This window comes from Schistocerca americana, chromosome 6 (genome assembly GCF_021461395.2).
Source record: "Schistocerca americana isolate TAMUIC-IGC-003095 chromosome 6, iqSchAmer2.1, whole genome shotgun sequence".
NCBI classification, from domain to species: domain Eukaryota; kingdom Metazoa; phylum Arthropoda; class Insecta; order Orthoptera; family Acrididae; genus Schistocerca; species Schistocerca americana.
This window is the reverse complement of record NC_060124.1, coordinates 331494971-331518471: the sequence shown is the minus strand read 5'-3', so window position 1 is coordinate 331518471 and position 23501 is coordinate 331494971. Positions and strand designations below refer to the sequence as shown.

The 23501-nt window shown below is 42.6% G+C and overlaps 1 protein-coding gene across 1 annotated transcript in view; it reads right to left on the bottom strand.

The window, feature by feature from the left end:
* Nucleotides 1–1077: 1077 nt before the first annotated feature.
* The window catches only part of LOC124620116 (neural Wiskott-Aldrich syndrome protein-like), a 234227-nt gene continuing 211803 nt past the window's right edge, over nucleotides 1078–23501 (bottom strand). Inside the window, exon 2 of the mRNA XM_047146787.1 lies at nucleotides 1078–2882. Within this exon, the coding sequence (XP_047002743.1) occupies nucleotides 2637–2882 (246 nt within the window). The 3' untranslated portion in view covers nucleotides 1078–2636. The remainder of the gene's footprint in view (nucleotides 2883–23501) is intronic.

The following is a 23501-nucleotide window of genomic DNA, read 5'->3' as shown; positions in this document are numbered from 1 at the left end:
AAAAGTAACCTGTGTCTTAAAATGTTATGAAGAGTGACACTCAAAACCAATTTATATTTATTTTTAATGTATTTACAGCACTGAACCAAAAGTCACTTAGAGAGAAATCATTTGTTGATTGACATAGTTTTAACACATTGACTAACATGACAAATAAATAAAGTCTTTAACATATGACCACTGATTCCATTTTAGTTGCATACAAGAACAGTGACAAATAGCCAAGTATATTGTCATAGTGCATATCATTACTATTTAATCAATATGCGTTGAATCAGATTTATGGTATGTGCTACAGGATATTGCTGCCCTCAAACACTAGGGAAGGCAAGGCTCTTGACAAAGAGTAACAGAGAAAAGAAAGAAATCAAACGAACACAAGTTAGGGTACTTTCATAAAGTGACAATTACTCATAATTGGATTGACAGTAAGCATCAAGTTTTTAGTGTCCTCCATTTCTCCATGTTAGGTACTATCCAGTGGAAGAAGTTACTAGTAATCAAGATGTCAATAAGAGATAGGTGTCAATCTGCCTGAACATATTCTTGTAAAATGTATCATCCCACAGAAGATCAGCAAAATATTGTTCTGTAAAAAATAAAAAAATGCCTTTATGTGTTGCACTGATGCTCACAGGACAAGAAAAATTATTTCTATGTTCACAACCATCTGTGATATTCATTTTAGTGTATCAAACACATCACATGTTACCAGATTTCTGAAAATCTAGGTCAATCAGTGTATGATGCACTTTTAGTCTTTGTACTCTTGTCAAGAATCTGTTTCACCAAAAATACCCCTGGTGCAGACACAAATGTCAATTGGTAAGTCTTGTGTTGAGGTAGCTGCTACCATGCCACATTATATGAAACATGTCTTTGCAAAACAATAACCGACTTCATTTTTGCATGCAGGACAACTGATAACTAACAAAATCTTAATACTATTATGAAGAGGGTAATTGCTACTCACCATATAGCGGAGTTGCTGAGTCGCAGACAGGCACAACAAAAAGACAGTTACACAATAAGCTTTCTGCCAGCAAGGCCTTTGTCAAACACACACACACACACACACACACACACACACACACACACACACACACACACACACACACACACACACACACACACACGCTTTTGACAAAGGCCTTGTTGGCTGAAAGCTTATTGTGTGACAAACTTTTTGTTGTGCCTATCAGCGATCAGCGATTCAGCATCTCCACCATACGGTGAGGTGCTACTATCCTCTTCATAACATTCCATCCTCGATTTTCCATGTTTGAAAATCTTAATACTATATAGGCCACAGTTAACATGTAAATAGAGCTACTTGTTTTCATTTTGCAATAAATAATAAAAGCATTGACCAAGAAATGAAAACAAAGAATTTCAATTATGCAATCCTTTGCACCACACATTGCGTTACAAAATGTTGCCATTGACTCTTTACATAGTAATTCAGCACTTGTTGAGTTTTCTGTGTACAAAAGTCTCTCTCACAACAAAACAGACATACCAAAAAAAGGTTCATTTATATTGATGGGACTATATACATGACAATGAGTAAAATGGTGAGAGAAGGAACTCTAATGAAGTTCTACAAAACAGTGGGAATACTGTCTATACTTTATGGCAGTGAAACTCTGACAATAACACCTGGAAATGAGTGCTGAAGAGTAGCTGCATAAATGAGGTTTCTAAGAAGAGCAGGTTGTTATAGACCATCTGATATGATAAGGAGTATAACAGTCAGACATGAACTATGAGTTAAAAGCATAAACGAACAGATCATTAACTACAGAACTGAATGGAGAGATTATGAAACGAGAATGAAATACAGGAGGCTTAAGATGATAATGAGTTATTGGCCAATAAGGAAAACACCAATAGATAGACCAAGAAAGAGGTGGAGAATCAAATAGTGGCTAACCACAGACAACAGAGGCACCAAACAACAGGACATAACAGGCAAATACCTACCATTTCAACAATTTAAGTTGTATTTCTCCTTGCATGATCAAACAGACTTCACTCTGCATCACAATCCCTAAGTAACAAAGTCTAATACTATTCAACCAGAAAATAACTGGATACCTGCAATTAAAATAATATTTCTCCTTGCATAATCAAACAGACTTCACTCTGCATTACAAACCTTAAGTAACAAAGTCTGATACTATTCAACCAGAAAAAACTGGATTCCTGCAATTAAAATAATATTAAGTGCAATTACCACCATCAAACAATAAATCACAATTATCTGCAGTCTCCCAAATCATGAGGTTTAAGATTTATATGCAAACAAAATTTTCAGCTTTCCTGCAATGTAGGGGTTTAACAAAACAGATTTCCTCCCACATAACCACATCTAAATGCAAAGCAATGCATTGTATTAGAACAGCTCTTATCTTAACATTATGTGTGAGATATCATTTTTAGTACACAACATCAGTCAATTCCGTTGGCACCATCAAACCGTATGCCGTCGACACAAGAAGGGAAACTGATTGCAGCAGTACATCTGTCAACATCCTACCCAGAAAGACAGTCATTTACCTTGCAGGAAATATGTTTGCAATTTCACTAGTACTCAACAGTTTTGCACCACACAAACAGGCCACAGCATGTGCAAGTCACACATCACCATACTCAACACTGGAACCAGAGGAGCTTGAGGAGAGACGGTACTGTTCAGGTACAGCAGAAAGTGGAGGGTACCGCACTGCTGGCAGTGGTGAGTAGAACTCTTCGTCGGCTGAGCTGGGAGAGGGTGGTGATCGCTCATCTTGTTCTTGCAGCAACTGCCGGAACTCCTGGATGCTCTCATTAAGTGACCACAGTTGAGAGAGCAGAGAGAGATCGAGCTGCCTTAGCCCAAACTGCAACAAAGAAAAAGGAGCACTTCCTTAAAAACAAAATTACAGAAAACTCGTGGATCAAAAGTAAGTGCAATTCATATAAGTGACATATAAGTTCTCAATTATTCGGGCATAAATTATCCATTCAAGAATGAGATATTCACTCTGTAATAGTGTGTGTGGAAGTAATCTGTTGTAACTGAAGTGAATATTTTCATTTAGAATACACTATTATGCACATAACCCGTGTTTTATTACTGAAAGATGACACTGTCTTAAGTCCAGCAGCCATGAAACAGTTTCCATTGTTTCCCATTTACCTTTAGTTTAAATGCTGAGACTCTACCCTTTTAACATGTCAGCAGCCAGTTTCCTGTCTACATGTTTGCTTAGGCTTTTCCTTCAGATGTAAACATTGAAGGTTTCCACCTCATTTAAAACCAAGACTCTGAAAAGCGTTGCTGTGTTATTTGATGCAGGACAAAATTTGCTTGACTATACCAGTGTTTCAACTATCCAGAAAATGAGAATGAGAACAGTAGTCCAGAAAAAAGTGAATAAAAATAGAAACAGTAAAACTGGATCATTATATCCTGGAAGCGAACTGAAAGCAAGTGATATGAAATATACTGTCTGTTTTAAGTGTATTTTAGTAAATAAATTTTCCTTAGCGAGTAATATGTAAGTAGCGCAAAGGACTTCTAAATGCAAAATTGTGACGTACAGTATTTGCAGAAAATATCTGTTTCCTCTAAAAACACTTGTATTTTGTATTATCCATGATTTCTCATCGTCCATAAAGACTCAAATCTATAGTAATGCAGATAATGGGAAGCTTACTTTAAATATGTTCAACAAAAATTTGATGGATCATTGCCAGAAAAGAAACTGGGGTGACTTAGAAATGAGAATAAACACTGACAGACTAAAAATGTAAATACCATAGAGACAGTGAATGAGATCTTTGCCTTTCGGGAGTTTTGAAGATAAAGTGAGGAGTGGTATCATAAATACTAACAAAGAGATAGAGGGGCTGGCCAGTACTTACCTCAGCTCATTACAGCCAATAGATAACACAAAACAGAACAGAAAATTTACATTCCTAGCTTTCGGAGGGGAAAAAAGGGAAGAAGGGAAAGTGGATTCAGTTACTCACAACCCAGGTTATGAAGCAACAGAGAAAGGTAAACAGGGAGGGTAGCAAGGATGGAGGCATGGTTGTCATGGACAAAGTTCCGAAAGCTAGGAATGTAAATTTTCTGTTCTGTTTTGTGTTATCTATCGGCTGTACTGAGCTGAGGTAAGTACTGGCCAGCCCCTCTATGTCTTTGTTAGTATTTGTTTCACATCTTTATATGAGATTTTCGAGTAGTATCATAACACAGATTTCTCATTTGGACTGTGAACCATAAGGAGTGCTTGAGTATCTCAATTGAAACACACCTGCCAGTATAAAGAATATATTTATTTCTGTCATCATCTGGCACACAGATTTCAACAGTGAGAACTGTCCTCTGAAAATGTGTTCCACTCTACTCAGTCATCAGTTTTGTGCACTTAACCATGTATTCTGCTTCAGTATTGTGAAAGAAGGAAGGTTAGTCTGTGAAAACTAGTTAACATAGAAATAATTCCAGCATTTGCCTGAAAGGATTTAGGAAAACCACATCAAACTTACACGGGGATGGTTTGACAAGGATAAAACAGATTGGACAAACCTCTGATATGATATGTTTGGTTAAGCATGGAGATCCAAAGTTTTGTTCCTGACTAGTGGTTTAATTCCCGCTTGTTCACACACGAGAGATGCTTATGGCAGCACCACGTGAATAATCATGACTCTCATTATTTCTATGCTACTTGCTCCCAGCTGTCAGGTACAACACTGATCTAGATCAGAAATGCTTAAATCATGAGTTTTCAACATTTTCAGGCATGTGGTCAACCAGTGTTGATAGCAAAACTGAGTATGTTTGATCACTATTGGGACTGTGAATCTATATTAGTGTGGTACAGCAACCATATATGGAGTTAAGAAACAGAGGACTGGTGTAGAACTGGCTTCTTCCATTATGAAATAAATTATCTGCAAGAAGGAACAAAAAAAAAAAAACAATATTGTATACTACTTCAGACAAATAATGGGACAATTCCTACTGGTAGGCCATTGTAGACTACCTTTCTCTTCATTGTCAAATGAGACCCGCATTTATGTAAATACCTGTATATACAAATTATGTTTTCTTTGTGCTAAAACTACAACACTATACATTTATTTTTAAAATGTGATACACAGACTAATATAATTACTACAATTACTACTGCAATTATAGACAGAGGTAGTGGGCCCATAGTGGTTCGACACTAGTTGCTGGAGGACCATAAACAACAAGTTGATTCATGTGAATGTGCAGCTAAGGGAAACGTGGTACAAGTGTTCTTCAAGGAAGACATGCCTTTCCCTTGCCATGTGCCTTGACATTGTCCTTCTGAAATATTGTATGTGTAATTACATGAAGGAGGGACAATACCTCAGCCTCCAGCAGCTGCTGTTCAGATTTTTCTCAATATGTAGTATTTGATACTGCATGTTGCACCTAATAGTGCCTTAAACAACCACACACGGCGTACGTCCATTACACTGTTAAACAATACACTCTCCCAATTTGGAATTATCACTTTAGCATCCAAAATGTACAACAATAATGAAAATTCCTGGATGGGGCAATACATAAAATAATGGAAAGGCAACCACTCATTGACAGTGGATCGAAGCTTGGAGCACAATAACGCACAACAGGAAACAGCACTCACACTAGCCTTCGAGCACTACCTCTTTTTCTAGTAATAGCGCACATCAGACACCCAAAACATTCCTCGGCCACAACAAGACTCCACATCCACTGCAGTGTGCGTTTGGATGGTTGTGTGTGTGAATGTATTGCCAGAAAAAGAGTTAGTGCTCAAAAGATAGTGTGAATGCTATTTTATATTATGTTTTACTGTGCTCCACGCACCAATCTGCTATAAGTGAATGGTTGCTTTTCCATTATTTTATATTCATTAGCATATAACGTACTTGCAGCGGCAGCCTTTGCTGTATGAAATATCTGTATCTGCTATATCTGTAATACCCAGCCAGATCTTGACAAAATAACAACCTGGTGCAGAGGCAGGAAACTTGCTCTTAATGTAGAATAACAAAAGCTGTGCACTTCATGAAATGTAAGAACACGTGGTACCTTTAGAGTACTGGATGAATGAGCCAGAGCTAGAATCATTCATGTCAAACAAACATTTGAGTAACAGTGCTTAAGTGGAGCAATTATACAGGATATCCTACAAAGAATGGCCAATATTCAGGGGTATGACAGAAATGATCTTTCAGAGAAAAATATACTAGTAAACCTAGGTTCTACAATGCATACCTTAAGAGCTATGAGCGTTTGTTAAGTAAAAGAGATGTGTTTCACAGTAGTGAAGATGAACAAGTACTCATAGCTCATAAGGTATGCTTTTTAGAGCCCATGTTTATTAGACTTTTTTTGTTTGAATGATTATTTCTGTCATATTCCTGAATATTGACCATTTCTCCTGGGACACACTGTATAGAGACTGTTGTATGTAAGACAAATGGTGTTACATAATTCATTGATAAACCACTGGGAAATCATATTTTCTAGTGAAGAGATCATTCTCGAATACTGTTCTAGTGACTGGGACTCAGGTTGGACCAATGGGGCAATCACTCGATGAAAGACACCTAACATCTCATGAAAACTTTCGTAGAAAACTTTGAGTATCAGCTTTCACAGTCAGAAGTATGAATATTCTTCAGCCTCTTATCATCCTATCCACTCTTTTAGTCAAGCTCAAGCTGTATCATAAAACTCTTTTCTCCCCAACGGAACTCAGTATGTCTTCATTAATTTGCAATCTACCCGTCTAAGCTTCGTTGGACGCTGTGGCCGAGCGGTTCTAGGCACTTCAGTCCGGAACTGCACTGCTGCTACAGTTGCAGGTTCGAATCCTGCCTCGGGCATGGATGTCTGTGACGTCCTTAGGTTATTTAGGTTTAAGTAGTTCTAAGTCTAGGGGACTGATGACCTCAGATGTTAAGTCCTATAGTGCTTAGAGCCATTTGAACCATTTTTTTGTCTAATCTTCAGAATTCTTCTGTAGCACCACATTTCACAAGCATGTATTCTCTCCTTGTCTGTACTGTTTATAGTCAATGTTTCACATCCATACAAACCTAAGCACCAAACAAGTACATTCAGAAACGACTTTCTAATACTTAAACTTGCATTCGCCATGATGTAGGTATATAACAAATTTCTATACTTTCAGTTACGTATGGTATTAGGAATGTTTGCTAACTACTACTGTAGTCTGTAATGCATTGTCATCCTCATCTACAATTATGTTATCCTCAAATTGCAAAACATGCCTACTACTTTCAGTGTCTTATTTCAGAATCTAATATCCTCAGTATTGCTTGATGTAATTCGGCTACAATCCATCACCCTTCCTACACTTTTATACACGTTCTTCTTATAAAAACTTCTTTCAGGACACTGTCTATTCTGTTCATCTGATTATCCAAGCTCTTTGCCATGTTCATCAGCAAATGTTCAAGGTTTTATTTTCTCGCCATGAACTTTAATTCCCTCTCAAATTTCTCCTTACCTTCACTGCTTGATCATTGTATGGTGTAAATCATTACCTGTCGTTATTAGGCATTCTTGTGGCACTTCCTTGTGGTACTCCAGACACAGTCTGTATGCGCAATGAGAAGTCTTTGCATACTTTGGTCATTCCCACTGTAATAATTACTTTCAGGACAAAACAAAAGCCCATGCGCTGCAAATATTCATGGATGTATTGGTTCAAATGGCTCTGAGCACTATGGGACTTAACTTCTGAGGTCATCAGTCCCATAGAACTTAGAACTACTTAAAACTAACAAACCTAAGGACATCACACACACCCATGCCCGAGGGAGGATTCGAACCTGCGACCGTAGCAGTGGCGCGGTTCCAGACTGTAGCGCTTAGATCCGCTCAGCCACCCCCGCTGGCCATGGATATATCTGCAGAGATCCGTAACAATAATTATTTTGTGGTTGAATGTTACAATATAACGGCAATGTTACTATTTTCGTTTGTTTGCTTTATATGCGTCCAGTAGTGATAATTATTATCGTTTTATGTCAGTATCATTACCCATTTGGGACAGTACACCATTATGTGGGCTAGAATGGGTACTTTCCTGGAGAGGATAGAGGCGTTGCTGTTATCTGCAAAGGCTGAAGATAGCGAGGTGGCGATTTTCCAAATAGTTATTTCGTACCAGCAGCTGTCATTCTCAGCTATTCCTGTTTCGTTCACATACTTGTAAATACCGAAAGCTGACACTAAGCTGAAGGCTCTTCTAGGATACTCCCTTCATAGGAATATTCGCCCCACGTCCTGGCTCATGTTGGTGTATCATATACGAGATTAAGTGGCAGTCAAATGAAAACGAGTGATGGAAAAAAGTGGCTACACTGATTATTATTTCCAAAGTAATCGCCGTAACTGTTAATACGTTTATCCCACTGTGAGACAAGACGGGTAAAATTTATCCCACTGTGAGACAGGACGGTTGATCTCAAACTCTGTCCGAACAGACCTCGGAAGGTCCAACGCTAACGACTGGCCGACCGCCGTGTCGTATTCAGCCGATAGGTGTCACTCGATGCGGAGATGGAGTGGCATGTGGTCGGCACGACACCGGACGGCCATTCGTCCATGCAAGTGCTAACCACGCCAGACAGCGCTAAACTTCGGTGATCTGATGGGAATCGGTGTTACCACCGCAACATGGCACTCGGTGCTCGACACGGTCAGTGCCTTCGTGAAAAATGTTTGCAGTTGCGACGTAAGCATGTTGTATCCAGGAGTGCGGTTCTTCGTCCGGAGCCAGTCGATAGCCACGAATGTCTTTCTTCGGGCTCCAAAAATATAGAAATCGTACGGGGAGAGATCGGGACTGTATGAGAATGTGTGAGGGCTTTCAAGTGAAACTTCTACAACCTAGCCGAAACGACCATGGAACCAATATGTGGGAGTGCATTATCCTGCAACAAAAAGATGTCATCAGTCACTATTCCTGGCCGCTTGGACTACATGCCGCGCTTCAATCTTTGCCGCTATTCAATAATAAGACGCCGTGTGTCAGGGAGTCAATGAGGAGCGGGCCCTTGCAGTCACAGAAAAAGGTCATCACCACTTTTCCGGATCTGGTGTGCACGGCTCTGACTGTTTTAAGTGGGGTGAATCCATGTGGCCCTGACGCGAGCTGGTGTGTTTGGCTTTGGATATTTAAGGTGGGGATGAATCCATGTGCCTCTGAGCTTATTCTACGGCTCAAGATTATGATACCGTGTTTCATCTGCCGCAACAATACGAGACAGGAAACGATACTCTTTATGGTAATAACGTTCCATGTGCTGTAATGACGTTCATATTGTGTTCAACTTATGCTCCTTCGTCAGGCTGTGGAGAACCAGTTGCGCACAAATTTTCCGGAACCTCAGATGCTGTTTCATGATGGCGTGAGCGTTGCCACGACTGATGCTTAACATGAGCCGAATGTCTTCCTCTGTCTGATGTCGCTAATTTCTGATGGCAGCATCCACTGCAGTAATAACAGAAGGGGGTAATGACACCATGAGCCTGTCCTAGTTGACTGCCGTTTTTCAGTGGCACCCCACCTTCTCAAAATCATTTATTCCACGCAAATACACGCGCGCGTAACAGTCTGTATTCGTCATACACAGCAGACATATGGGAACGTATTTCGCTTCCTGACACTTCTTCCGCACTAGACCTCGCTGTTCAACTTCCTCCCCCTCCACAGTGAAGTCGGACGCACACAACTAGCTGACTCAATGTCGGGCACATCTAACAGACCAATAGCACAGCAGTGACCGTTCGCTCCCGTCCTTCCTGTTTCCCAGTAGAGGGCATATCTATACATATATCTAACTGCATTACCAACATCCGCGTTATGCTCGTTACACAGGTTACACCAGGGGGAACGGTCACAATATACAGGTACATCGCAGGATGATCGTTCGAAGCAAAAAAGTCTACTAAACATGAGCTCTAAAATGCACACCTTAAGAGTGATGAGCACTTGCTCATCTTCGCTACTCATAAGAGATCTCTTCTACTGAACAGCTGCTCATAGCTCTCAAGGTATGCATTGTAGAGCCCATGTATACTTCACTTTTTTTTCTTGTTTTGGTCCGTATTACATTCCTCCAAAATACGGAAAGCTTTGTGCTTGCAATTCAAGATATTTGTTTCACAGAATTGAAGATGAAGAATTACTCATAGCTCTTAGAGGCCATGTTAATCGTCCTGTCACAAGGTGGAATATCAGGACATATGTCACAAGGCCGTATCTTGTACAAAACTTAGTTAAAAACTGCTTTTTCCCCTTCGAAATGACACACACTAGTGTTGTTTCCTGGGCAAACGAAAACAAACAAGGTTAACTCCACTTTCCTGCCGTGCGGTTAAAGGCGCTGCAGTCTGGAACCGCAAGACCGCTACGGTCGCAGGTTCGAATCCTGCCTCGGGCATGGATGTTTGTGATGTCCTTAGGTTAGTTAGGTTTAACTAGTTCTAAGTTCTAGGGGACTAATGACCTCAACAGTTGATTCCCATAGTGCTCAGAGCCATTTGAACCATTTTGAACCACTTTCCTGGTTCGAACGATCTTTCCTGTCATATACCTGAATATTGTTACCTTTCCTCCTCGGCCACCCTGAACAGTCTGTCTCGTTTTTATCTGACTGTCCCTTATGCATAATGTACGGTACAAAATCAGCAAATCACTCACGACTTCTCTGAAATTTAATTACAAGAACACATTAGAACATACACTACTCGCCATTAAAATTGTTACACCACGAAGATGACGTGCTACAGACGCGAAATTAAACCGGCAGCAAGAAGATGCAGTGATATGCAAATGATTAGCTTTTCAGAGCATTCACACAAGGTTGGCGCCGGTGGCGACACCTACAACGTGCTGACATGAGGAAAGTATCCAACCGATTTCTCATACACAAACAGCAGTTGACTGGCGTTGCCTGGTGAAATATCGTTGTGATGCCTCATGTAAGGAGGAGAAATGCGTACCATCACGTATCCGACTTTGATAAAGGTAGGATTGTAGCCTATCGCGATTGCAGTTTACCGTATCGCGACATTGCTGCTCGCGTTGGTCGAGATCCAATGATTGTTAGCAGAATATGGAACCGGTGGGTTCAGGAGGGTAATACGGAACGCCGTGCTGGATCCCAGCGGTCTCGTATCACTAGCAGTCGAGATGACAGGCATCTTAGCCGCATGGCTGTAACGGATCGTGCAGCCACGTCTCGATCCCTGAGTCAACAGATGGGGACGTTTGCAAGACAAGAACCATCTGCACGAACAGTTCGACGACGTTTGAGGCAGCATGGACTATCAGCTCGGAGCCCATGGCTGCGGTTATCCTTGACGCTGCATCACGGACAGGAGCGCCTGCGATGGTGTACTCAACGACGCACCTGGTGCACGGATGGCAAAACGTCATGTTTTCGGATGAATCCAGGTTCTGTTTACAGCATCATGATGGTCGCATCCGTGTTTGGCGACATCCCGGTGAACACATATTGAAAGCGCGTATTCGTCATCGCCATACTGGTGTATCACCCGGCGTGATGGTATGGGGTGCCATTGGTTACACGTCTCGGTCACCTCTTATTCGCATTGACGGCTCTTTGAACAGTTGACGTTACATTTCAGATGTGTTACGACCCGTGGCTCTACCCTTCATTCGATCCCTGCGAAACCCTACATTTCAGCAGGATAATGCGCGACTGCATGTTGCAGGACCTGTACGGGCCTTTCTGGATACAGAAAATGTTCGACTGCTGCCCTGGCCAGCACATTCTCCAGATCTCTCACCAATTGAAAACGTCTGGTGAATGGTGGCCGAGCAACTGGCTCGTCACAATACGCCAGTCAGTACTCGTGTTGAAGCTGCATGGGCAGCTGTACCTGTACACGCCGTCCAAGCTCTGTTTGACTCAATGCCCAGGCGTATCAAGGCCGTTATTAGGTCCAGAAGTAGTTGTTCTGGGTACTGATTTCTCAGTATCTATGCATCCAAATTGCGTGAAAATGGAATCACATGTCACTTCTAGTATAATATATTTGTCCAATGAATACCCGTTTATCATCTGCATTTCTTCTTGGTGTAGCAATTTTAATGGCCAGTAGTGTATGTTTATCACATTGCCAATTGTAGCAAATTAACAAGAAACTTCATGGCACATTAAAATTGTGTGCCAGATCGGGACTCGAACACGGGACCTTTGCCATGCGCAGGGAGTTCTCTACCGACTGACGTGAGATATCCAAGCACGACTAACAAGCCACTCTCACAGCTCTACTTCTGCCAGCATCTCTCTCCTGGAGACATTAGCATGATTAAATATTATGGTAAAGTAGCGTACATTTTGTAAACGAATTACGTTACAAAAATTTGGCGGTGTGCAATATATGAGAACTGGTTATGACTACATTTTGGTTCCCAATGTTGCTGAATGTTCCGCGGAAAAATTCACTAAATCTGTTTCGCTTATAACGACAGGTAACTATAACATACGGAACAGCCGGCCGGAGTGGCCGTGCGGTTCTAGGAGCTACAGTCTGGAACCGACCGACCGCTACGGTCGCAGGTTCGAATCCTGCCTCGGGCATGGATGTGTGTGATGCCCTTAGGTTAGTTAGGTTTAATTAGTTCTACGTTCTAGGCGACTGATGACCTCAGAAGTTAAGTTGCATAGTGCTCAGGGCCATTTGAACCATTTTGAACATATGGAACATATCAACATTATGGATGTTGTTGTGGTCTTCAGTCCTGAGACTGGTGTGATGCAGCTCTCCATGCTACTCTATCCTTTGCAAGCTTCTTCATCTCCCCGTACCTACTTTAACTTACATATTTCTGAATCTGCTTGGTGTATTCATCTCTTGGTTTGCCTCTACGATTTTTACCCTCCACGCTGCCCTCCAATACTAAATTGGTGATCCCTTGATGCCTCAGAACATGTCCTACCAACCGATTCCTTCTTCTTGTCAAGTTGTGTCACAAACTCCTCTTCTCCCCAATTCTATTCAATACCTCCTCATTAGTTATGTGATCTATCCATCTAATCTTCAGCATTCTTCTGTAGCACAACATTTCGAAAGCTTCCATTCTCTTCTTGTCCAAACTATTTATCGTCCATGTTTCACTTCCATACATGGCTACACTCCATACAAATACTTTCAGAAACGACTTCCTGACACTCGATGTTAACAAATTTCTCTTCTTCAGAAACGCTGTGCTTGCCATTGCCAGTCTACATTTTATATACTCTCTACTTCGACCATCATCAGTTATTTTGCTCCTCAAATAGCAAAACTCCTTTACTACTTTAAGTGTCTCATTTCCTAATCTAATTCCCTCAGCATCATCAGACTTAATTCGACGGAAAAATTCACTAAATCTGTTTCGCTTATAACGACAGGTAACTATAACATATGGAACAGCCGGCTGGAGTGGCCGTTTTGCTTTTGTTGTTGTTCATCTTATATCTTCCTTTCAAGAGACTGTCCATTCCGTTCAACTGCTCTTCCAAGTGCTTTGCTGTCTCTGACGGAATTACAATGTCATCGGCGAACCTCAATGCTTTTATTTCTTCTCCATGGATTTTAATACCTACTCTGAATTTTTCTTTTGTTTCCTTTACTGCTTGCTCAATATACAGATTGAATAACATCGGGGAGAGGCTACAACCCTGTCTTACTCCCTTCCCAACCACTGCTTCCCTTTCATGCCCCTCGACTCTTATAACTGCCATCTGGTTTCTGTTCAAATTGTAAATAGTCTTTCGCTCCCTGTATTTTACCCCTGCCACCATCAGAATTTGAAAGAGAGTATTCCAGCCAACATTGTCAAAAGCTTTCTTTAAGTCTACAAATGCTGGGAACGTAGGGTTGCCTTTCCTTAATCTTTCTTCTAAGATAGGTCGTAAGGTCAGTATTGCCTAACGTGTTCCAACGTTTCTACGGAATCCAAACTGATCTTCCCCGAGGTCGGCTTCTATCAGTTTTTCCATTCGTCTGTAAAGAATTCGCGTTAGTATTTTGAGGCTGTGAGTTATTAAACTGACAGTTCGGTAATTTTCACATCTGTCAACACCTGCTTTCTTTGGGATTGGAATTATTATATTCTTCTTGAAGTCTGGGGGTATTTCGCCTGTCTGATACATCATGCTCAGCAGATGGTAGAGTTTTGTCATGACTGGCTCTTCCAAGGCCGTCAGTAGTTCTAATGGAATGTTGTCGACTCCCGGGGCCTTGTAGACGGCTATGTTGTAGTCATTCTCACAGGCCTCTAAGATGACCATTCGCCACCGGGAATAACGTACTATTCTCTGCTAAGCGATTCGTCTCGCCCGACAGAGATAAAGAAAGAGAATAAGCAAATGTTTTAACAATGGAAAAGCTGACTGTAGGAATTCTGCGACGCGCGCGGCAGGTCCGTCCACAGCGCGTGGGCGTCGCATGCCGACGCAAGGCCGCTTCTCCTTCCCGTAATGGTTGAAACGGCCTTGCGGCCGGGAACACCTTGGTCCACGAATCTGTGCAGAGCAGCAGCAGCAGCAGCAGACCACTATACAGCAGACTCCGCGACGCAACATCGGCCCGTTAGCTCTGTTCATTTCCAAGAATGAAGATGGGTTTTAACGTCCCGTCGACATCGAAGTCATCAGAGACGGAGCACAAGCTCGGATAGTGTCAAGGACGGGGAAGGAAACCGGCCGTGCCCTTTCAAAGGAACCATCCCGGCATTTGCCTGGAGCGATTTAGGGAAATCAAGGAAAATCTAAATCTGGAAGGCCGAACGCGAGTTTGAACCGTCGTCCTCACGAATGTGGGTCCAATGTGTCAACCACTGCGCCACCTCGCTCGGTCGTTCATTTCCAGTCGTTGCATACAAAATGGCAGAGGATTACACAGCGTGAAGAAAAATTCGCGCACTCGGACTTCGCAGCGCGACTCCTCACGGACAATACAAAAATGACTCTCACAAAATTCCGTCCTGCGCATACTTCCGGACGTAAATGGACGGTAAATAATGGCAGTCTGGCAACAATGTAATCACATGTACGGTAGCTACCTCTGACAGCATGTAGGAGCAGTGCTGTGCAGTTGGTGCAGTAGATATCGTTTTGGATTAGCAAGCACTAGGCCGTGGTTTCGATTCTGGGTCGAGGCGTAAGTGTTCTTATTTGCTAATTGTAACCTCCGTGGTATGCTGTCTGGCGTCTTAACTGTAACACAGAAATTGCAGTGGGTCTTCTATAAAATATTTGCAGTTAGGTAGGCTACTACGAATTGAGACGTAACAGTCCACTGAAACCCATTTAAAACACGTATTTTTCGATCCAGTTTGAAGTAAACAGAAATCACTGATTTAAACAAAAGGTAGTGGTTTAGGTAAACCTATACCTATAAAACTGTTACAATTATAATTGTATTGAAGTATATAGGTCCTGTAACTGGTACGAATATTTAGGATTAACGTAATTAGGTGAAATCTGGAACAAATGACCGAGTACAATGGTCAAAGTCATTTCTTTGAAACTCAAAATTGATTAGAAAATTAAAATGTAACTAGCGAAAATGTTGTAAGTGGCGTGTAAACACAGGCAGTTCTGTAGATGTTCTGTCAATAATAAATAAAAGACCTATTTTGCCACATTCACTGGGAGACTTCGAAACATATACATTGGCAGAAACATTATCCGAACCATGCATCTTTCGTATTTAATAAAAATAGTAAAAATATTGTTAATACTTCATATTTTGAGCATTTCTATCTCTTAAAATGTTATACGTTTGAAAATTCATCTATGTATTTGCTCTATAAGAGCTAGTGCAACTGTTGAAATGAGTCATTAATTTTGAGGTAACAGTTTTAATTGTAATATTATTGAAAAATCTTTATAACGCTACCGAGGATTGTTCGGAATTGTATATAAAAGGGGCAGCCATGTTGGCACTAAAGGTCAGTACTTTATGATCATTCGATGGAGTAAGGTGTACGTCGGTGTCTTATGAGATTTTGTGCAAGAAGCATGTAACTGCTTACGTATGTACTTTATGTAAATTCACGCAGTAAGCATGTCAGACTTGGTAAATTGTATGGAATATGTAAGAAGACTGATCTATCATTACACCAGTGTACATAGAAAGGTTAAAAACTAGATGATATAATAAAAAGAAGTTCTGAAACATAATGTTCGATTTAGTCATTCTTGGCATAAAACACCAAGGTACAGTGGACATACAGCAACTCAGTGACTGTTGCAGCAGCGGATCGACAAAAAGGAACGGATGAGTACACCCCACAATATTATACGAATTTTAATATTTAAATTTGCAGTATTTGGTTTGACAAATCTTTATGAGGTGTATTGAAATTGCATTTTTAGCAAATAGTAGTCGAAGTGAAAGAACCCAGCAGGCGGGAAATTTCAAAGAATTCGGAAATGGAAGAACGATCGTTTTTATTCGTCAAGTTTTAAAGAAGCCTTTTGCACGTCGTAGACGAGAATCGTTTCGTACCATTGCATCTACTAGATTCCAAACCCGTTTTCTGTGTACCCTTCCCCGATGGTCCCATCGATTAACACCAACTATTATTCTTGCTACGTTCAGGTTCATTACATTTCTTTAGGACCTTACGTTTCCAGTAGGGCTTGCATATAATTTCCAAACTCGTTTACCATTTGTGTGTATTATCACCTTGGAGCGACTAATTATGCCTTTCAACATGGAGTCTGATAAGCGCTTGCTGTTTAGTAGGTATCTCCGTACATGATTATTATTATCGCCGATGAAATTGTAGAAACATCAGGACCATTGCCGTTAGGGAAACTAACTCGAAAATGTAAGGATGAATCATGCAGAACAAAAGCTGTAAAAGAGATGACGCGCGTTAGGTGGAACAGTCCGCTGCTACTAATGACGTGTTTATACTGTTAGCGCTGTTCACGAAACGGGTCTACTTACCAGCGGAGTAACGCGCCCGTGACAAACTCATGCACATTCGTACTCATACCGTATTCTCTTCTCGTGTTATTTTAAAAAAAAGTATGGCAGACGCATTGCGTACATAAACGATGAAAGTGTAGATATGCTTCTGGGCCTTGGTGAATCTGATAACCGGGCTGGTGTTGCTGCTCGTGAATATGCTGCTAGATATCCTGGTCGACGTCATCCAGATAGAAATGTGTTTCACTTTCTGTAGCTTCGCCTTCGGGAGACAGGTTCTCTCCTTCCACCATCGCGTGACAGAGGTCGTCCCACGGACGCCATACTCCAACTACTGAGGAAGCTATTATGGAGGTCATACACCAATAACCCAAGCGAGGTACGTGTACCGGAATTAGGCAGCTGCGTATCTCGCAACGCATGGTCGTTGACATGCTGCTTGAGCATGGCTGCACGCCTGTCATTATTCTTTAACACAACACCTGCATCCTGCAGACCGCCGAATGCGGATGCAATTCTGTGAATGGTTCCAACAACAACAGGAAGCCAACGACGACTTCATAAACACTGCAATATGGTCGGATGATGCAGTGTTCACTCTTGAGGGTGTCTTCAATATGCACAATGTCCACCATTGGCGTAACGTTAACCCACACGCCACCCACGACCGTGAATATCAAGTTAACTTTGGCATCGATGTCTGGGCCGAAATATTGGGAGACAGGAGTTTGGGTCCCTACTTGTTGCCGGACTGGTTGACTGCGCGAGGATATCATGCATTCCTCTCAAACTATTTACCTGAATGAAGCACCGGAAGGTGTTCCACTTCATGTTCGGTAGAGGTTATGGTTTCAACACGATGGTACACCTCTATACTTTGGAATTAACGTGCGACGATATTTAGACAGAACATTATCAGGGAAATGGCTCGAATGGGGAGGTCCAGTTGTATGGCTTCTGCGTTCATCTGCCCAAAATCCCCTACATTTCTTCCTGTGGGGAGGTTTTAAAGAACATGTGTATTCTACTCCGCCGATATATGTGAAAGAATTGATAGCGCGTGTTCATGCTGCTCTTGTATCTGTGGATGCAGCCGGGAGCTGCATGATTCAGCGGGTCGCCCAATGTTTGGACGTGCAGGGAGAATAGGGTTGGTGAAGAGGTGGGGGGGGGGGGGGGGTGGAGATTTGAACATCTGCGCTGAGGACAACGTAATCTTTTGCAAACGTCATGTGGTCATTAATATGGAAATTATTATTGTCACTGGTTGCTAATGTGTTATATATGAGCGGACGTACTGCACGTAGTTTGCCGGCCTCTGTGGCCGAGAGGTTCTAGGCGCTTCAGTCCGGAACCGCGCTGCTGCTACGGTCGCACGTTCGATTCCTGCCTCGGCCATGGATGTGTGTGATGTCCTTAGGTTAGGTAGGTTTAAGTAGTTCTAAGTCTAGGGGACTGATGACCTCAGATATTAAGTCCCATGGTGCTTACAGCCATTTGAACCATTTTTGTTCAGCATGACTTTCGTAATAGGTATGGTGTGGATCCTCGTACAGCACAGAGAATTAGACGATGACATGTACAATTCCGAGAAACAGTTTGTTAGTGTAAAGGCAAATCGCCGGACCGTCGCCGAGTGTCCGACACAGAGATCGGACGCATCCGCCATAGTTTCAGAAGGAGTCCGCAGAAATCCGTTCACTGTACAGCTCGACAGCTCAACATGCCTCCGATGTCCGTGTGGCAAGTGTTGCGACGACGTTTACACATGAAACCATACAAAATTCAGCTACTGCAAGCTCTTCGTGAAGGTGACAACCAACAACGTGTAGAATTCCGTAATTTCGTTCTTGGCAAGATGGAGGATGACAGTTTTCTTCCACAGTTAGTATTTAGTGATGGGGAAACATTCCATTTAAATGGAAAGGTGAATCGTCATAATGTGAGAATAAGGGATACCGAACAATCACATGAAGTTATACAACATGAAAGGGACTCCCCAAAATTTAATATGTTTTGTGCAGTTTCACGGGAAAAGGTGTATGGTCCATTTTTTCTTTGCCGAGAATACTCTTAGAGGAAGCACATATCTCGATATGCTTGAGAATTTTCTATTCCCACAGTTCAAAACTGATTCAAACGACTTCGTTTACCAACAGGATGGAGCACCGCCTCATTGGCATCTGAAAGTGTGGGAATTTTTAAATCGAAGGATTACTGGACGACAGATCGGTCGCACTGGACCAAATGATTCAACCTTACATTACTGGCCTCCAAGGTCACCGGACCTGACTGTGTGCAATTATTGGTTCAAATGGCTCTGAGCACTATGGGACTTAACATCTGAGGTCATCAGTCCCCTAGAACTTAGAACTACTTAAACCTAACTAATCTAAGGACATCACACACATCCATGCCCGAGGCAGGATTCGAACCTGCGACCGTAGCAGTCGCGCGGCGCCGGATTGAAGCGCCTAGAACCGCTAGGCCACCACGGCCGGCAATTATTTCTTGTGGGAGTTTATAAAAGACTCTGCGTTGCCAACAACAATGAATGAACTGAGACACCTCATAAAAGCAGTTGTGGAAGTTGTTACTCAAGACATGCTCGCTGTAGTGTGGTAACAATCTGAATACCGTACTGACATCCGCCCTGTATCTCAAGGGGGATGTTGAGTTTCCCATTCATCAAAAACAAAATTCATTGTATACGATTATTAGCTTCAGAAATATAGACGTGCCAAATCGAATGATTATTTTCGATACACCCTGTATTTTAAGAAATGAAAAAATATTAATACGTCTGCATGTTGGTAATTTACAGGTTTTTTTATGGCTGACTAATTGTTTCTATTCAAGAATTCCTCTATGGTGCAGAAGAGGTTTTTAAAAGGAAACATCTCTAATCTACCTTTGAAAACACTTCTTGTGTCTGTCAAACATTGTATTTCCATAGGCAGATTGTCAAAGGGCTTTATAACTGCATATTTCATCCCTTTCTCTGCCAAAGTTAGATTCATTAAAGGCTAATGCAGCCTATTTTCCTTTTAATGTTCTACTTCTGAATATCTCTGTTACTCTCAAAAACAGGTGGATTGTTGATAACGAATTTCTTAAGTGAATATATGTGCTTTGAGGCGGTGGTTAATATCCCCCTGCGTAAAGAGATGCCTACAAGATGTGCGTCTGTGAACACCACAAGTAATTCTATCTGAGCTGAAAGACTTCGTACCCACATACACGATATTTCGCACAGGCGCATCTCATTCACAAAAGATCATGAACATTGATGAGTGTTTCTTTTCTTGTTCACAATGAAACTAATTTTATTGAAAACAACAGAAATAAAAAGTTTCGCAACAGCATTTTTTCTTTCGCTTAAGAGTACAAAATATTACAAAAGCGGATTCGAACTCAGGCGCAAGCAAGTTGACAGTCAACTTTACGTATACATTATGCCATTTGGCCACTGACTCAATTGGGAAAGATTTTCCACCTCACGCACATCTGCAACAGATCGAAATCACTAACACTCTGATTTCCCGGAAACTTTTACGTGGCGACGCTGATATGTGCTAAACCATTTGCACTTGAGGACCGGAAACTCTGGCTTCTCCTCGTGACTCACAAATCCACGCAAAAGAACAGCTCACCTAACTGAGCTAATTGGGTGCGTCATCGAGCAGCATTCAACAGAGATTCTGACTGTGCCCAGCGTCAACAAATGACGAGGGCTGCGGCTACAAGACGCTAGAGCACACGAACGCCTTCGTACTCGGCGCTTCATTCCGGAAGTCGAACCCAACAGCGCTGAATATCGGCTGCAGTCGCACTGGCCATCGACTGTTAAGAGAGTTCACACCACCGCTTTTACTAGCGACAGGTGCTGCCCGTACATCCGAGACAGTGCTGCATATCGTCCGAGCCAAGAGGCGCGGCAATGGCCTTGGCGCCACATTAACTAGGCCCGATGTTCGTACCTACTCGTGCTCATAAAGTAAGGATAATGCTGATACATGGCGAGACAATGCCGTGGTGGGCGGTTTCCTCGGGGTATGACCATGTGGTGCATTTGACCTGCGGTCGTCGCACGGTGGCGCTGGCAGCAGTCCACTTACGCAGAGGTGTGTTGCTGCATGTCAGAGTACGGTGCAGCGAATACAGGGTTATTACAAATGATTGAAGCGATTTCACAGCTCTACAATAACTTTATTATTTGAGATATTTTCACAATGCTTTGCACACAGATACAAAAACTCAAAAAGTTTTTTTAGGCTTCCACAAATGTTCGATATGTGCCCCTTTAGTGATTTGGCAGACATCAAGCCGATAATCAAGTTCCTCCCACACTCGACGCAGCATGTTCCCATCAATGAGTTCGAAAGCATCGTTGATGTGAGCTCGCAGTTCTGGCACGTTTCTTGGTAGAGGAGGTTTAAACACTGAATCTTTCACATAACCCCACAGAAAGAAATCACATGGGGTTAAGTCGGGAGAGCGTGCAGGCCATGACATGAATTGCTGATCATGATCTCCACCACGACCGATCCATCGGTTTTCCAATCTCCTGTTTAAGAAATGCCGAACATCCAGTTGTGGCATGAGCCAATTTTCCAGCATGTCCAGATACACGTGTCCTGTAACGTTTTTTTCGCAGACGAAAAAGGGACCGTAAACTTTAAACCGTGAGACTGCACAAAACACGTTAACTTTTGGTGAATTGCGAATTTTCTGCACGAATGCGTAAGGATTCTCTACCGCCCAGATTCGCACATTGTGCCTGTTCACTTCACCATTAAGAAAAAATGTTGCTTCATCACTGAAAACAAGTTTCGCACTGAACGCATCCTCTTCCATGAGCTGTTGCAATCGCGCCGAAAATTCAAAGCGCTTGACTTTGTCATCGGGTGTCAGGGCTTGTAGCAATTGTAAACGGTAAGGCTTCTGCTTTAGCCTTTTCCGTAAGATTTTCCAAACCGGCGGCTGTGGTACGTTTAGCTCCCTGCTTGCTTTATTCGTCGACTTTCGCGGGCTACGCGTGAAACTTGCCCGCACGCGTTCAACCGTTTCCTCGCTCACTGCAGCCCGACCCGTTGATTTCCCCTTACAGAGGCATCCACAAGCTTTAAACTGCGCATACCATCGCCGAATGGAGTTAGCAGTTGGTGGATCTTTGTTGAACTTCGTCCTGAAGTATCGTTGCACTGTTATGACTGACTGATGTGAGTGCATTTCAAGCACGACATACGCTTTCTCGGCTCCTGTCGCCATTTTGTCTCACTGCGCTCTCGAGCGCTCTGGCGGCAGAAACCTGAAGTGCAGCTTCAGCCGAACAAAACTTTATGAGTTTTTCTACGTATCTGCAGTGTGTCGTGACCATATGTCAATGAATGAAGCTACAGTGAATTTATGAAATCGCTTCAATCATTTGTAATAGCCCTGTAAGTTTGCAGACGTTTTCAGACGTGCTAATGGTAACTGTGTGTTGAAAATGGCTCAAAGAACACATATTGATGACGTTATGAGGGGTAGAATACTAGGGCGACTGGAAGCTGGTCAAACACAGCAGGTCGTAGCATGGGCCCTCCGTGTGCCACAAAGTGTGATCTCAAGATTATGGCAACGTTTCCAGCAGACAGGAAACGTGTCCAGGCGCTACAGTACGGGACATCCACAGTGTACAGCACCACAAGAAGACCGATATCTCACCATCAGTGCCCGCAGATGGCCACGGAGTACCGCAGGTAGCCTTGCTCGGGACCTTACCGCAGCCATTGGAACAGTTGTCTGCAGACACACAGTCTACAGACGACTGAACAGACTTGGTTTATTCGCTCGGAAACCTGTAAGGTGAATTCCACTGACCCCTGGTCACAGGAGAGCCCGTAAAGCCTGGTGTCAAGAACATAGTACATGGTCATTGGAACAGTGGTCCCAGGTTATGTTCACGGACGAGTCCAGATATAGTCTGAACAGTAATTCTCGCCAGGTTTTCATCTGGCGTGAACAAGGAACCAGATACCAACCCCTTAATGTCCTAGAAAGGAACCTGTATGGAGGTCGTGGTTTGATGGTGTGGGGTGGCATTATGCACGTACACCCCTGCATGTCTTTGACAGAGGAACTGTAACAGGCCAGGTGTATCGGGACGTCATTTTGCACCAGTATGTCCGCCTTTTCAGGGGTGGAGTGGGTCCCACCTTCCTCCTGATGGGCGATAATGCACGGCCCCACCGAGCTGCCATCGTGGAGGAGTATCTTGAAACAGAAGATATCAGGCGACTGGAGTGGCCTGCCTGTTCTCCAAACCTAAACCCCATCGGGCACGTCTGGGATGCTCTCTGTCGACGTATCGCTGCACGTCTTCAAACACCTACGACGCTTCAGGAGCTCTGACAGGCACTGGTCCAAGAATGGGAAGCTATACCCCAGCAGCTGCTCGACCACCTTATTCAGAGTATACCATCCCGTTGTGCGGCCTGTGTACGTG